Genomic DNA, 15,020 nt, shown 5'->3' on the forward strand with positions numbered 1-15,020 from the left:
ACTTTTCATGGTACTCTGCCTGTCACCATCTCAAAGGTAACCACAAGAAATAGCAAAAACAAAGAATGAGACCGTTTATCAGTATCTCCAATATTTATCAAATCATAACTATAATCAAACACACAATAATCTCCCCTCATATGAACATACCGAATGCTATAAAATCTCCTCTTATACCAAATTCTTTTCCTACTTTTTATCTTCTCATTATCTGTCAGCCTTTTTTACAGTAACTCTACCGAATTTTCTGAATATAATGCAGATGACTCGTTCTAGAGAGAGAAAGGGAGACGTTCTATGTGAGCATTTCTGAGGTAAGAGAGAGAATATGGGGTGATTAGTATGATATGCAGCTGGGAGTTTAGCATCGCAGCTGCTAATCACTGGGTTTGTTCTTTTGGTAGGTGTTTGATACTTAATGGCCATCAAGTAATCATTTTTTTCAGTTTTGTGGATACCCAATTGATTGAAGTTTCTTTCTTTTTCTTCCTTTTCTTTTGGGAAGAGAAACTCGCAGATCAAAAACCATCATCACATTGTAGTACTGTGTTCTGCGCCGTACAATAATTTGTTGGTTCTTACTTTTGTGTTTATGTGAACGGCGGTTGTTTTTTCTTGGTAGTTTTATAGTCTTTGTGATTCGTTCGACATTTTTCTTTTTTCCTAAGTGCTTTGCACGAAGATTGCATTTTCTACTTTCTTCAAAGATTGAAGAGTAGATTTGATTTGATTTCACTAGCTTTTTTGGGTTTAATCATTGGGTCCGAGTGTTGGATTTTCCTTTCCTTATTTGCAAAAGGACTTAAATGGGGTCATTCTTTTCAATCATGTTTAATGCTGCATACTACTGCTTCTTACTTCATGACCAAAAGAATGAATGCTCGATATTTGAGTAGATTGACCCTGATTTCTCCTGGATTGATTTTTTTTTTTTCGATTTTGTTTTCTCATTATTTTAACTCGTTATTCACATGATTTGCAATTGCAGGCTTGAAGATCTTATTTTTCATTTCCTTTCAATTTACACTTTGAAATTTACTGAAGTGAGGAGTTCCTTTGGCTGGAGAAACAGTGGATTGTTGTTCAATTGAGCTGGTAGTGTGCATAATAACTTTGATCCGGCTACACCAGTAGCTTTGTTGTTCTTGGCTGGAATCATGGCGACCTTATCCCATTCAGAATCCAGGCGATTGTATTCTTGGTGGTGGGACAGCCACAATAGTCCGAAGAATTCAAAATGGCTTCAGGAAAATCTTACAGGTCTTATTCTTTTCTTAGATCTGACATGTCTCTTGTCTAATGGCCTGATCTTTGAGTGCACTGTACTGTATAAAAAGTAGGAACATGTGATACTAAGGTCGTACAAAGAACTAAGCTTGCAAAGACTTTACTGCTGAAATTAATTAATAGTTTTGTACTATGCCTCAGCTTTACTGCCTTGTATTTAAAACTGATAGGTGAAACACTTCTAAGAAGAATATTTAGCGTGGAAATCATAGTTCATAGAAGCTCGAAGCTTATAGTTGAACATGGGATCAGACATTGAACTTGTGATGGTTAGTAATGTTTGTTAAGGAACAAAATGTACAGTTTAAGCTGACCCTAGGGCTTTAGTGGTATTAGATGAACTTTTTGCTGTATTACCTTATGACCCCTGTATCCTTTTTGAAAGTACTTAAAAGTGTTTTTTTTTTTTTTTTTTTTTGAGATCTTCCAACCTGATCATTTCAAATGTTGAGTTTTTCTTACGCTGTAGTAATAAGGTTCTTCAATCAATGTCTGGTTTGGAAACTGATTGGAATCAGTCAAACTCAAAACCAAATTAACCAAAACTGGCTTTGAGACTGGAACTGATTTATTTGGTTCTAGGCCAAACTGGAAAAAGTTTCCTTTTAAAGAAATTATAAAAAAAAGGAGAAACAGTTCAGCCGTTTTATTTGATCAAGTGGAACCAAGGGACCCTATTGTGTGTATGTTCCTGGTCCTCCTGTACCTTGAACAGGAACATACATACATATATATATACACACAGACATATATATGTTCCTGGTCCTCCTGATTAGCTCAATAATTTCCTGTACTCAACCTTTCACGTATATCGTGTCTAAAGAAAACCTTTTATCATTCTTCTTACAAAAATAGTTTCTGGTTTGAATCTTATTTGTCTGCATAATGGTCGTGGCTGACAACCATCAGTTGTGCACAAAACCGTTGAACTTTGACCCATATGTAGATTATAACAGCATATGCTGGCTTTCAAACCCCATTCTTTTTCTTCTCTTCATGCCATATTCATGCAGCAAATCACAGCTAAAAATCTTAGTAATGTTGCGAACAATAATTTAAATAGCACATGCTTGTGCACAAGATAACTTCTTAATCCAAGTTATTCACATTTGTCATGATTAAGACTGCACTTTTATTCTATGTTCTTCACTTCTAGCCACTGGTTGAGGCCAGCATAAATGACAATTTTTTGCCTAAAATATTTTGGCTTACAGTTCTTCTGCAGAAATCTTTTAGCGGTTTCATATTGAGTGCACTTTCATTTTTCAGTGGAGAAATAGATGTGGATAGTCCAATAGATTATAAGCCTTTCATTCTCCATGCTGAACTAGTAAATGCGTATGCTCTTAATGAAATTGCTATAATTTGTAAGAGGTAGTAAAGCTATGGTACTTGTTCACATCAATATACCTTTTTGCAATGCGTGTGTCATCCTCTTAATGAACATAAATCTGTTTAAACAGGTATGGATGCCAAAGTAAAAGCAATGATCAAGCTCATTGAAGAAGATGCAGATTCATTCGCAAGGAGAGCAGAAATGTACTATAAAAAACGTCCAGAGCTGATGAAATTGGTTGAAGAGTTCTACCGTGCTTACCGTGCACTAGCAGAGAGGTATGGTCATGCAACTATAGAGCTACGCCAAGCCCATCGAACCATGGCAGAAGCATTTCCGAACCAAGTACCTTATGTGCTGGCTGATGACTCACCCTCAAGCTCTTCAGGTCCAGAAGGCGAGCCTCACACACCACGAATGCCACATCCCATTCATGCCTTACTCCACTCAGATGACTTGCACGAGGATGCACTGGGCTCCTTGTCCAATCTGCATGCAAGAAAAAGCAACAATCAACATCCAGAAGAAGGATCAGACTCTGGAACTAGCAAAAGGGGTTTAAAACAGCTCAATGACATGTTTGAATCACAAGTAATGGTTTCAAAAGTTTCAGAAGGAAAGATGAAAATATGCCCAAACATCCAAGAAATGGTGGGGGACCAAACTGAAGTTGAAAACTTGAAGAAAACCCTTGCAGAGATTCAAACTGAAAAGGAAGCTGTTTTTCTTCAGTACCAGCAGAACCTGCAGAAGTTATCTAGCCTGGAAAGAGAACTTGAAGAAGCTGGAGGGCTTGATGAACGAGCAAGCAGAGCTGAAATTGAAGGCAAAATCCTGAAGGAAACCCTCATTAAATTAGAATCTGAGAGGGATATTTGTCTTCTTCAGTATAATAAATGTTTGGAAAGAATATCTAGCCTGGAGAACACAATCTCTCAAGCACAAGAGGATGCAAAGGGACTTAACCAAAGAGCAAGTAAAGCAGAAATAGAAGCTCATAATCTCAAGCAGGAACTTTCTGCACTGGAGGCTGACAAGGAAGTTGTTGTTCTTCAGTACAACCAGTGTCTTGAAATGATATCAGTTTTGGAGAATAAAATCTTGCTTTCAGAGGCAAATGCAAAAATGCTTAATGAACAAATTGAAAGAACAGAAACTGAAGTTAAAGCACTGAAGGAAGCTCTTGCTAGTTTGAACAAAGAGAAAGAAGATGCAGAACTTCGGTACGAGCAGTGTTTGGATAGAATAGCTAAAATGGAGGGTGAAATTTCTCATGCCCAAGGAGATGTCAAAAGACTCAACAGTGAAATTCTAATGGGGGCTGCAAAATTGAAAGATGTAGAAGAACAGTATTTTCTGTTAGAGAGATCAAATCAATCTCTCCAGTTGGAGGCAGACAATCTGGCACAGAAGATAGCAACAAATGATCAAGAACTTTTGGAGAAAGAAGATGAATTGGAGAAACTTCAGACTTCACTGCAAAATGAGCACTCACGGTTTGTCCAAATTGAAGCTGCTTTTCAAACTTTGCAGAAGTTGCACTCTCAATCTCAAGAGGAGCAGAGAGTTTTGGCACAAGAGCTTCAGAAGAAACTCCAGTTGTTGAAGGACTTGGAGATAGGCAACATTGAGCTGCAGGAAGATCTCCAGTGGGTTAAGGAAGAGAATCAGAGTCTCAATGAACTGAATAATTCTTCCAGAAGTTCAATAATGAGTTTACAAAATGAAATTTTCAGCCTGAAAGAAGTTAAAGAAAAACTTGAACAGGATCTTTCCGTGCAAGTGGCCCAAAGTAATTCTCTGCAGCAAGAGATCCAACATTTGAAGGAGGATATTAAGTGCTTGAATAGGAGATATCAGGATTTAATAGAGCAATTGTGCTCTGTAGGTTTGGATCCTAAGAGCCTGAATTCAGAGGTCAAGGACTTGCAAGACGAGAACTTGAAGCTAAAAGAAGTTTGTGAAAAGGACAGAGATGAAAAAGAAGCTCTCTATGAGAAGTTGAGAGACATGAGTGAGCTTCTGGAGAGAAATGTGGCTTTGGAGGGATCTCTATCAGAATTGAATAGCAAGTTGCAGGGATCAATGGAGAGGGTTAAAGAATTGCAGGAGTCCTGCCAGTTTCTTCAAGGAGAAAAATCTGGAATTGTTGCTGAAAAAGCCATCCTGCTTTCTCAGTTACAAACTATGACTGAGAATATGCAAAAGCTCTTAGACAGAGATGCCATGCTGGGGGATTCACTTGCTCATGCAAATATTGAAGTTGAAGGTTTAAGGGCAAAATCAAAAGGTTTGGAAGAATTCTGTCTGATGCTCAAAGATGAGAAATCCAATCTTCAAAATGAAAGAAGCACGCTCACGAGTCAGCTAGAAAATGTTGAACAGAGACTGGGAAACCTAGAAAGGAGATTTACAAGACTAGAAGAAAAATGTACTGATCTGGAGATGGAGAAAAAATCAACAATCCATGAAGTAAGAGAATTGCAGAGTTACTTTGGCATAGAAAAACAAGAGCGTGTATGTTATATACAGTCTAGTGAGTCCCGATTGGCAGATCTGGAGAATCAGGTCCTTCTCCTGAAAGAAGAAAGTAAATTGAGTAAGAAAGAATATGAAGAAGAACTAGACAAAGTTGCAAATTCTCAAGTTGAGATCTTCATCTTGCAGAAGTTTATACAAGATTTGGAAGAGAAGAATTTATCTTTGTTTATTGAATGCAAGAAACATGTTGAGGCATCCAAATTCTCGAATAAACTGATATCAGAGTTAGAGACTGAGAATCTTGAGCAGCAAGTGGAAGTAGAATTCTTATTGGATGAAATTGAAAAGCTTAGAATGAGAGTTCATCAAGTGTTCAGAGCTGTTCAGTTTGATCCAGTCAATGAGCATGAGGATGGGATTGAAGAAGGGCAGATTCCTCTTCTCCTTATTTTGAATCACATCGAGGGCTTAAAAGGTTCTCTTCTGAGAAATGAGGATGAGAAGCAACAACTGGTGGTTGAGAACTTGGTGCTCTTAACTTTACTTGGAGAACTAAGATCAGAGGGTGCTGAAATTGAGTCAGAGAAAGAGATCTTTAAGCAGGAGTTTGACATTATGGCGGAGCACTGTACTGTGCTGCAAAACGATAAGCATGAACTTCTGGAGATGAACAGGCAACTGAAATTGGAAGCAAGTAATGGAGAGCAGCAGGAGGAGGTATTAAAGGCTGAACTGGAAATTCAATATGCAAATCTTGCAAATTTGCAGGGTTCTTACCGGGCATTGCAAGAAGAGAACTTCAAGGCACTTCGAGAAAACAGAGGTTTACTTGAGAAATTTTCAGATCTGGAAAAGGAAATGTGCATACTGGAAGAGGAAAACAGTGAATGTCTCCAGGAAGTACTAGCTCTCAGTAGCGTATCATCAGTTTTCAAATGCTTTGGGACTGAGAAAGTGGAGGAACTTGAGGCACTTTCTAAAGATCTTAGCTGTCTTCATGTGCTGAACAATGATCTCAAGGAGAAGGTTGAGGTGTTGGGGCAGGAGCTGGAAATAAAAGAAAAAGAAAGTCTACGTCTTAGTCAAACAATTGAGGGGTTGCACCAGGAGCTGCAAGAAGGCAAAGATTTAACTGATCAATTGAACTTTCAAATTTTAATTGGGCAGGATTTTCTTAGACAGAAAGCTGCCGACCTTTTACAAGTGGAACAGAAGCTTAAGACAGCACATGACTTGAATGCAGAATTGAGCATAACTGTTGAGGAACTGAAAAGGGAGTGTGAAGAATCAAAAATGGCTAGGGAGAATATAGAGAAGCAGATCCTTGAGCTGTCCAAAGGTAGCATAAGTCAGACAAAAGAAATTGAATATCTTAAACAAGCAAATGAAAATCTCGAGTCAGAAGTGAGTTCATTATGCAAGGCAGTCGAAGAACGAAGGATTAAAGAAGAGAACTTGAGTTTGGAGTTGCAAGAGATAAGTTATGAGTTTGAACTCTTTGAGGCTGAGGCATCATCATTCTATTTTGATCTTCAAACATCCTCTGTCTGTGAGGTCTTGCTTGTAAATAAAGTTCATGAACTGACTGCAGTTTGTGAGAGTCTTGAAAATGAAAATGCCCACAAGGACTTCAAAATTGAACAGATGAAGGAAAGATTTGGCTTCCTGGAAATTGAAATTGGAGATATGAAGGCTCAATTGTCTGCATATGCTCCAGTCATAGCTTCTATAACAAATAATGTGGAATCTCTGGAGCACAATCTTTGCACAAGGTCTTTTGCAGCTTGCAATCAAGGAGAGATGGTAAAGTTTTTTCCCTACACAAGATTAACTTCAAAGCAATTTAGAATATTAGAGTGCTACTTATAGAAACTTGATTGTCAAACGGGACAGATTTAAGATTTAAATTCTAATAGGAATTATGGTTGCTTTACTAGTATTATATAAGTTCAAAATGCCCCTTGTAAATGTGAAGATTTTAATAGGTTAATTCTCTTGTTCTTTGAAAATTTTCACTATGGCAGAGATATGTGTATGTCAGAACTCCAAGCAAGTTTTCTCCTAGTGTTGTTCCATTCAACTATTTTGTACAGATAGTGTGCATATTAATTTGATATCTTTTTCTTGTGTCATCAGAGCGTGGAAGTGGCTATTCAACCGCAGGAAATGCACCAACAAGAACAAACATGTGATGAAACAATGCCAGATGGAATTTCGGATCTGCTCAAGATACAAAATAGAATTAAAGCAGTTGAGAATGCTGTGATTAAAGAAATGGATAGGCTTGTAACCCGGGAAAGAGAAAACGCTAATGTCAATCTAGAATCTTCAATGAAAGGGGCTGAACAGTTGGAATTTAGAGGACAGAAGGAAAAGGTGGAACTTGGAACTGAACCCAGTAAAGCTGAAAGTTCCGAGGGGAAGATTGGGATTTTGATGAAAGACATTCCACTTGATCAGGTTTCAAATTGTCCAATGTATAGAAGTAAAATGGAAAACTCCGAGGCTGAAAATCAAATGCTTAAGCTATGGGAATCTGCTGAGCAAGAGAGTAACCTTGATCCAGTGGCTAGTGTATCACAAAGGCAGGTAGCTGCACAGTTGGAGATCGTCAATCCGCCTCATCAGTTCAATCATGCAGGACAGAAGAGTCGGAATCCCTCTTTAGAGTTACAGGTCGAGAGGGAAGTGGGTATCGATAAACTAGAGGTGTCTACAAGCATCAATAAAGGAGGAGGGAGCAGAAGAAAGATATTTGAGCAACTTGCTTCTGATACCCAGAAATTATTGTCTCTTCAAACAAGTGTGACAGACTTGAAGAAGAAACTGGAGATGACGAAGAGGAGCAAGAAAGGCAATGACTTTGAATTTGAAAGAGTGAAAAGACAGTTAAAAGAAGTTGAGGAGGCTGTGATGCTGCTGGTTGATGTTAATGATCTATTGACAAAAGATATTGAAAAGAGCCCCTCATCTTCAGAGGGAAACACTTCAATAGCATCAGAAGGGACTGGTAATGTCCACAGAAATAGTCTGACAGAACAAGCAAGGAAAAGATATGAGCAGATTGGACGTCTGCAGTTTGAGGTACAGAGCATCCATTACAGTCTGCTGAAACTGGAGGATGAAAAGCAAAGCAAAGGTAAAGGCAGGTTTTCTGGAAGTAGAACAGGCATCTTCTTGAGGAACTTCATCTACAGTGGTGGCAGGAGAAGTATCAAGAAACGGAAGAAGGCGGCATGTTTCTGTGGTTACGCAAGACCTTCAACCCATGAAGATTGAGGCAACCACTCAAGGAGTTGATTGATATTGTTAGCTAAAATATATTCCTAATTTTTATAACATTTCTTGGAATAGTTAGTTTGATGTCTTTTTAGCCTAGCCTAGCCTAGGGGAACATTTAAGAACTTGCCTAATCTAGTTAGTTTGATGTCCTTTTATGTTTGTTTCTCTCAACATTTTTAATGTTATTATTTCAGCTATAGCAATCCAGTATATAATTCTTACACATCTAGTCCAGAATGCCTGTAAGCTGCAGCTGCCAACCAATTGAAGTGGAAAAGCACTTCTCATCTTGAGAGCCGAAATGATTACGAGGGAAAAATGCTTATATAACAGTTTCAGATTCATATGGTTTTATGTTTTGCAGATCATGAACTTTTTCAATTGCTTTTTCTTTTCCCCTAGTTTGACATGATTTAGTTTATAAGGACAGTAAAATCATGCAAAAATTTTATTTTATTTTTAATAATAATTTTTAAATTAAAAGAAAATTACATTCCTTTATTCCAAGAAAAGATTATTAAAGTTTAGACGTGAAAGAACAAGACCCTTTTGCAAAGTAATCAATAATACCTCCAGATACTGTAGCAAGACTGGCTACTCACAGTGAACCGATAGCTGTTAGTTACATATATTGTCAAAGCTCCAGGGGTCTGGGGATGGCTACTTTGCATCAAGCACATCCCTCCCAAGCACCAAGGTGCACTGCTCAATGAATTAGAAGTTAAATCAGGAAGATTAAAAAAACACTAATTTGTGAACCGCCAAAATTTAGATTGGGTAAAAGCTCCAGGGGGGGAAAAGCATCCACATTAGCTATCTCAAGATAAATTTAAAAAGGAAAAAAAAAACTGTAGGGGGGAAAAATTACAACATGCTATACAATGACTTGATGTGCTTGGACATTATGAGTGAGATGGCACATTATTGTACAAGGAGAGCTGAACTGACACACTACTACATCTCAACACGACAAGGGTTTAAAGAATTTCATCTGATCTTTATGGGAAAGATTTCATTTCAATGCTGGGGAGTGAGAGAAGGAAATGAAGGTATTGATTGCAATATCAACTTCCGGCCATTCCTCCGACCAGGTGATGATCCTAAAATACTGTGAGGAGGAGAAACCCTCTTGCTGTTGGGAGAAGTCTTGATGCCAGTGCTTGGAGAGCAGTTGCCTCTGAGGATCTCAGGCATATCATCATCACCAGGGGTTTGTAGTTCAGTGTCAGACTTTGGCTGAGGTCTGAGAATATTGGGTTTACCATATTTTTGGCCAGTACAGAATCCAGAAGATGATCCAATACTGAGAAAAGATCTTGGTGGCTTGCTCTTTGATGAAAATGGCAGCTGAAGCAATTGTCTGGCATTCAAAAATACCATTAAGGATCTAACAAGAATGTAGTAGTACACTGTACAAGGCAATACACAGATCAGAAATAAAAACCTGCAAAGTGCTAATGGAGTCATTGGAAGAGCAGAATTTGGATTTTGCTCTTTATTATTCTGGATTTCATTTTTCTGCGAAATTCTGTCAACCCTGCTATTTTCACCTCCTACTGCTTCATCTTCTGGTTCAGCTTCTGTTTCTGTAGGAGCAGATCCTGAAATCAAAAAAGTACAAAGTGCTCAAAAAATCTGCTTGAAATTATATCAGCATCAAGACATTAACAACTACATTATTTTAGATCAGGAAACTGATAGAAGTAAAATTACTGATGGTTCCAAGTGGAAATGACTTCTAAAGCAATCATGAAAAAACTCACCGTCCTTTCTACCAAATGCATTCTTACACCCTTCACATCTGCAATTAATAGAGCATCCTACGCCACCCTTCACAAGAAAACCATGATAATGAATCAGTCTTTATGAAGAATGAAAAGCAGAGAGTACTCCAAAGAAAAAAACCTGAAAGCATTCACAGTATTTCTTCAGGCAACTAGATTTCTTGCAGTTGCATCCTCTTTTATGTCTAGCTGAAGCAGGAGTTTTGCTGGATTCATCCTAGTTTACAGAAGCACACAAATTAAGGAAGAAGTTTAACACAGATGAAGGAAACAGGCAAGATACTCTTAAATTCTAACCCCAATTTCGATTGCAGTTTCAGAGCTCCTAATCACTTTGGGAGCAAATGCAAGTGGGTTGCGAGATTCAATTTGTTTGCGAGTTGCAAGAACAGTATCTTCATGCATAGGCTTGTTGAAGCATTCTTGACATGAACATGGTTCTATGCAGTAGACACCAGCAGCAAAACATTCACAGTAACTGTTACGGAAAGCGGGTAGCGTTCAAAATATGGACATTATCTAGAGTATGCAATTTCTTTTCTGGCAGAGCATTTGTAAAGCCGACAGCAGAGCAGCCAAAGAACAGATAGTGTACAGTTACTTCTTTTGAAATAAGAATGCTAGCTTAACTACCTGATATGAGTTTCATGCCCTATTTGCAGAAAAAACCTAGCTAAGTGTAAAGCTTGTTGTTAGAAAAGATTCAGCCACTGGAATCTAATATAAAGAATAGCAAATGTATGTTATGCTAATTAGCTGAAAACTGCATCGCATGGCTACTGGCAATCAGCCTCCCAGGTTCACGAAATATATAATTCCTTGTCAATTTTAAACTTCTAAAGAATATAACTTACAGTTTCAGACACTTAGACTTTTTACAGTTACAGCGCTTGCAGGCTTCACTTTCTCCATCCAACTTACGCCTGAAAATAAAGTTCAAAATCATATTCAAGAGTGAGAAATGGAATAATAATAATAAAGTAAAAACACTTGAGTGATTAAGAATATGTGTTGATAATCATATGAGATTCTTTTTTAAGAAGCATACCTCTTCTTTTTGGGGCTATTATGATTGAATTCTTCAGTAACTAAACAAGCAGATGCCTGGGGAACATCTTCCAGAAGTGGAACAGCATTTTCAATTGGACCCATATCTATATCAGTAGCAGCTAAAGACAATGATTCATCAAGTTCTTGACCCGTATTTGGGGAGTGAAACGAAGCAGCAGTGCTCGTTACATTTATTACAGAAGATGAAGCTTCATGCTTCACACTTTTGCTATCCTTAGAAGTCATTGCCAGAGCATTTAAGTGCAAACCAATTCCAGGTAAAACACACCTTGAAGAATCACCGCCAGGCCTAAAAGGAACTAATTGTTTATCTTTAGAGGCAAGCTTCTCATCAGCTTGCCCTCCTACAAAAGTACTTGAATTTGAATTACCACCTAATTTCTTCCTACGAGCTCCTACTGTCTCAAAATCTAGACAACGCCTTCGCATGCCACAATGCAAAATAGAAACAGCCTATAAATAGACACAGAAAGAATGTTATCAGACCATCCAAAGAAAGAGTTGATGGTATATTAAGAATGGGAAGAAAAACATAACAATTCTGCACAGCACAAAAATAACAAAAACATCAATAAGTATCAGAAGGTCACTGGGAAACCGATAGAGTTTTGAGGAAGTAGGAAACAAAATTCAACGAAATTTGTGGCATGGCATGTGAATCATGCAGCTACCCTATACAAATATCAAATCCTGGTAGAATTTCATTTTAATATGGATAATTAACTATGCTCACCGTAAGACAAACATCTCTTATGGTTGCCAATGCTATTAGTCACTATTTTACAGTTTATTTGTAAACGTACATAATTACTGAGTTATATTTATAGAATAAGCTGTTTGGCCGAGATCAATTTACTGAATTAATATTTTAGCCTAACTTGATAGAGTTGGAAGGATACACCTTGGTACAACTAAAACTAACATATGGTGTTCCCAACATTCCCTAACAGTTCCTGCAATAAGAAGAGAACCTGACTGACAATCCATGATTAATGTGCAATAAATAAATGACTAGTTTATACGTGCCCATTTCTAGCAAAATTTGGAGCTAAGGCTTCCCCTCGAAAAAGTGCACTTAAAAATCAATATTTTACTTTACCTGACAGGCGCATTACAGTAATAGTTGGTGAAATGTACTTCTGATCATACTAAAATTTGAAAACTAATCCAAAATTTGGGCCATATCCATGAATTTCACAATTAAAACAAGCTGAAATTTTTACCTTAGAAACAACTCGAGATGACATTCCCACATCATTTTCCACTTCGTCACTTGGATTACTAGTCATGCACTTATTTGGATTGTTATTTGCAGCAAGGTTGTCCTGTATCTGGTTTATTTCCTTTGGCACAATAGTTTCTCCAGGTTGAGTTGAAGGATATTCTATCTCTTGTTGATCTCCAGAATCAACAGGATCTATTTGCACTTTATGCACATCATCAAGAGAAGTAGAAAAACTTGCACCAAGATCCACTGATTTCTGCATTAGCCCCTTAAAGACATTGGTGCCAATTGGAGAACTAAAAATCAATAGGTCAGTAGCATCTGATGTCAAACTCTCCCAGTCACAATCTGAAGCTTCTTTTTTCTTCTCAGAGTGGTATATCTCCTGTGGATGCACATTACATTCAGGTGAAGATTTTTGTGAGACGCCAGCCAATTCTGATATACAATCGATTTGAGGACTACAACGAGGTGTTGCATCACATTCTGGGCTACCACAATCATATTTTAACCTCTGTGGCAGCTCAATTGCAAATTTCAAATGTTCACTAGGAGGTTCCACAGAAACTTCTCCAATAGACACCGCAGGATCAAAATTTTCCTGTAGCTCAGATGAGTTATCATACAGCTGGGCCGCATCCAAACCACTCCCTGCATCACTGCAGACTTTATTCCCATGTTCAGATGAGAACTCAGACTTTGACGGATCTGAGCAGTTATGCCTGAAAAATAAAATAGTTCAGTTTTTGGAGTAGTTTACAGTACATATGAATAATCAACAAGGAAAGTTGATTTACCTTCTTAGGAACCTAGATTCCTTGTTAGAACTAACATGCGGAGAAGTGAAAATTGACGGAACAGATGGGAAATTAAGTGATTGGAATGTCTGAGTAATGTGTATGGACTTCACTGGCTTGATAGGAGAAAGACTATTGATATAGTTGAAGACAGGGGAATCCTGCACCCAGTAATAGAGCTTCTTCTAAGATGATGGAACAAAGAAGCAAACGGATGAAGGAGAAATACAATCTCAATTATTGTACCTGAGCTAAAATTAACACAATTTCACTTGACTTAATAATATAAAGACTGTTTATATTCTCAAGCATTAACTTCAGTTACCTACACTAAACCGATTGATCTAAATCAAAGGCTACTGAGAAAAACTAAACAGAAAAAGGGTACTGAAAAATAGAAAGGATTATGGGGAGGAAAAGAAAAGCAATATTTTTAACCCAAATGCAGATAAGATGAACTTTAAGCACTATAAATAAACTTCAAGTTAATTGCAAAATCTAGGGGCATAAGTTTTACGGAAAAATATATAAATTTTAAGTTTCAAAACTAAGCAGTAAGCATCAGTTAGACAAGCAATAAACATTCAACAGCCCCTTAGAACAGAAAGAAGACCATTGATTAGAAAACTGAAAAAGATAAAATACAAGGTACCATGCTGTAACCTTAGATTCCGGGGGGAAAATTACTGGTGAATCAAATTTAACCCCAAAAGAAAAAAAGGAAGATAATATAGGAATCTTTATGCATTGAAACCACGAGACCAACTAGATGCGAGTAAGGAAAAAAGCCATTTTCACAGCAAATGTATAAACTAAGATCTTCCCAGGTTTGGTCAAACTAGCAGTTGAAGGGACCTTGAATAAATAATTCAACAAACAGCACACAGCACTTAGAGCTTGAAAAGACGGTAACCCTGAAGCCAGAATGCAAAGATTTCACTTCAACAACAGATCTACACCATTTTGAACTGAAATTCACACTAAAAGGACAAAGTTCGTGAAAGTAAAAAGCGAATGTCCAATTTAAGAAACAACACCTTGATCCGAGAAGACCCAGGCAGGTAAACCCACAGAGAATCAAAATCAAGCACATGCACACAACCAAAGTAATTAAAACTCAACTCAAACACCAAAAACCCAGTTCACCAAAAATGCATGCAAAAGCCAAAATGAAGCAAAAAGATCAGAAGAAGAGAAGCATAATGGGATAGTGACGACCTCGAATTTAGAAAGGGAAGTAGTGATCTGGGTTTTCTCAGGGGTATCCATGGCCAGTGAAGAAGCAGCACTGCATACTAATCTAATTACGGACACAGAGAGCAACCAAAGTAGTGTTGAGTATCAGAATCGACTTTGTTTGAATGCGAGTATGCAAAGATAGAGAGCAGATAGAGTGAGGTAGAGAAATTGAAGAAGAAGATGGAAAGCAGGGGGGAAGTGGATTTTCTCGTGGGGATAACCCCAAATGACCCACCATCGCCAGCCCCACAGTCTCAACAACTGTGTAATATATGCCGTGCCATCTGTGCTTCCTCCATTAAAACTCTCTCTCTCTCTCTCTCTCCTTTTGCTTTAAAAAAGGAACCTTCTCTCTCTCTCTCTCTCTTTTTCTCTTCTTTTTTGACCTTTTCTTTTACCGCTTACTCTACACTCTCGTCGCTTCTATTTTGTTTCTATTCGCTATGCTCTTATTTACTCGAATTTAAAATAATAATACTAATAAACAAAATATTGTTAATAAATATCAATTTTATTAA

General features: G+C 37.7%; 2 protein-coding genes across 3 annotated transcripts; one reads left to right on the plus strand and one right to left on the minus strand.

Moving 5' to 3' along the window:
- Positions 1 to 52: 52 nt before the first annotated feature.
- On the plus strand, positions 53 to 8,609 carry LOC110611233 (protein NETWORKED 1A). 2 transcript variants are annotated; one of them, XM_021751422.2, is made up of 4 exons: positions 53 to 400; positions 989 to 1,260; positions 2,751 to 6,907; positions 7,241 to 8,609. In XM_021751422.2, exons 2-4 carry the CDS (start codon positions 1,158 to 1,160, stop codon positions 8,381 to 8,383), a joined length of 5,403 nt encoding a protein of 1,800 aa, XP_021607114.1. In that variant the 5' UTR covers positions 53 to 400; positions 989 to 1,157; the 3' UTR covers positions 8,384 to 8,609. The 2 variants fall into 2 exon arrangements, with proteins under 2 accessions (XP_021607114.1, XP_021607115.1); XM_021751423.2 differs by having other exon boundaries at positions 53 to 314.
- Positions 8,610 to 9,122: 513 nt separating this feature from the next.
- On the minus strand, positions 9,123 to 14,828 carry LOC110611730 (protein tesmin/TSO1-like CXC 2). The gene is made up of 10 exons (XM_021752154.2): positions 14,482 to 14,828; positions 13,264 to 13,424; positions 12,465 to 13,188; positions 11,219 to 11,694; positions 11,025 to 11,093; positions 10,468 to 10,648; positions 10,292 to 10,387; positions 10,150 to 10,216; positions 9,831 to 9,987; positions 9,123 to 9,746 (listed from the first exon to the last, which is right to left on the minus strand). Exons 1-10 carry the CDS (start codon positions 14,530 to 14,532, stop codon positions 9,404 to 9,406), a joined length of 2,325 nt encoding a protein of 774 aa, XP_021607846.1. The 5' UTR covers positions 14,533 to 14,828; the 3' UTR covers positions 9,123 to 9,403.
- Positions 14,829 to 15,020: the final 192 nt, after the last annotated feature.

The sequence above is a fragment of the Manihot esculenta genome, chromosome 3 (genome assembly GCF_001659605.2).
Source record: "Manihot esculenta cultivar AM560-2 chromosome 3, M.esculenta_v8, whole genome shotgun sequence".
Lineage (NCBI taxonomy): Eukaryota > Viridiplantae > Streptophyta > Magnoliopsida > Malpighiales > Euphorbiaceae > Manihot > Manihot esculenta.

Coding starts and splice junctions, on each gene's coding strand:
- LOC110611233 (XM_021751422.2), top strand. CDS start 1,158: ATGGCGACCTTATCCCATTCAGAATCCAGGCGATTGTATTCTTGGTGG. Junction 1,261..2,750: donor GCTTCAGGAAAATCTTACAG/GTCTTATTCTTT, acceptor CTGTTTAAACAG/GTATGGATGCCAAAGTAAAA. Junction 6,908..7,240: donor CTTGCAATCAAGGAGAGATG/GTAAAGTTTTTT, acceptor TTGTGTCATCAG/AGCGTGGAAGTGGCTATTCA.
- LOC110611730 (XM_021752154.2), bottom strand. CDS start 14,532: ATGGATACCCCTGAGAAAACCCAGATCACTACTTCCCTTTCTAAATTC. Junction 11,695..12,464: donor CATCTCGAGTTGTTTCTAAG/GTAAAAATTTCA, acceptor GTCTATTTATAG/GCTGTTTCTATTTTGCATTG. Junction 10,388..10,467: donor AAACTGCAATCGAAATTGGG/GTTAGAATTTAA, acceptor TCTGTAAACTAG/GATGAATCCAGCAAAACTCC.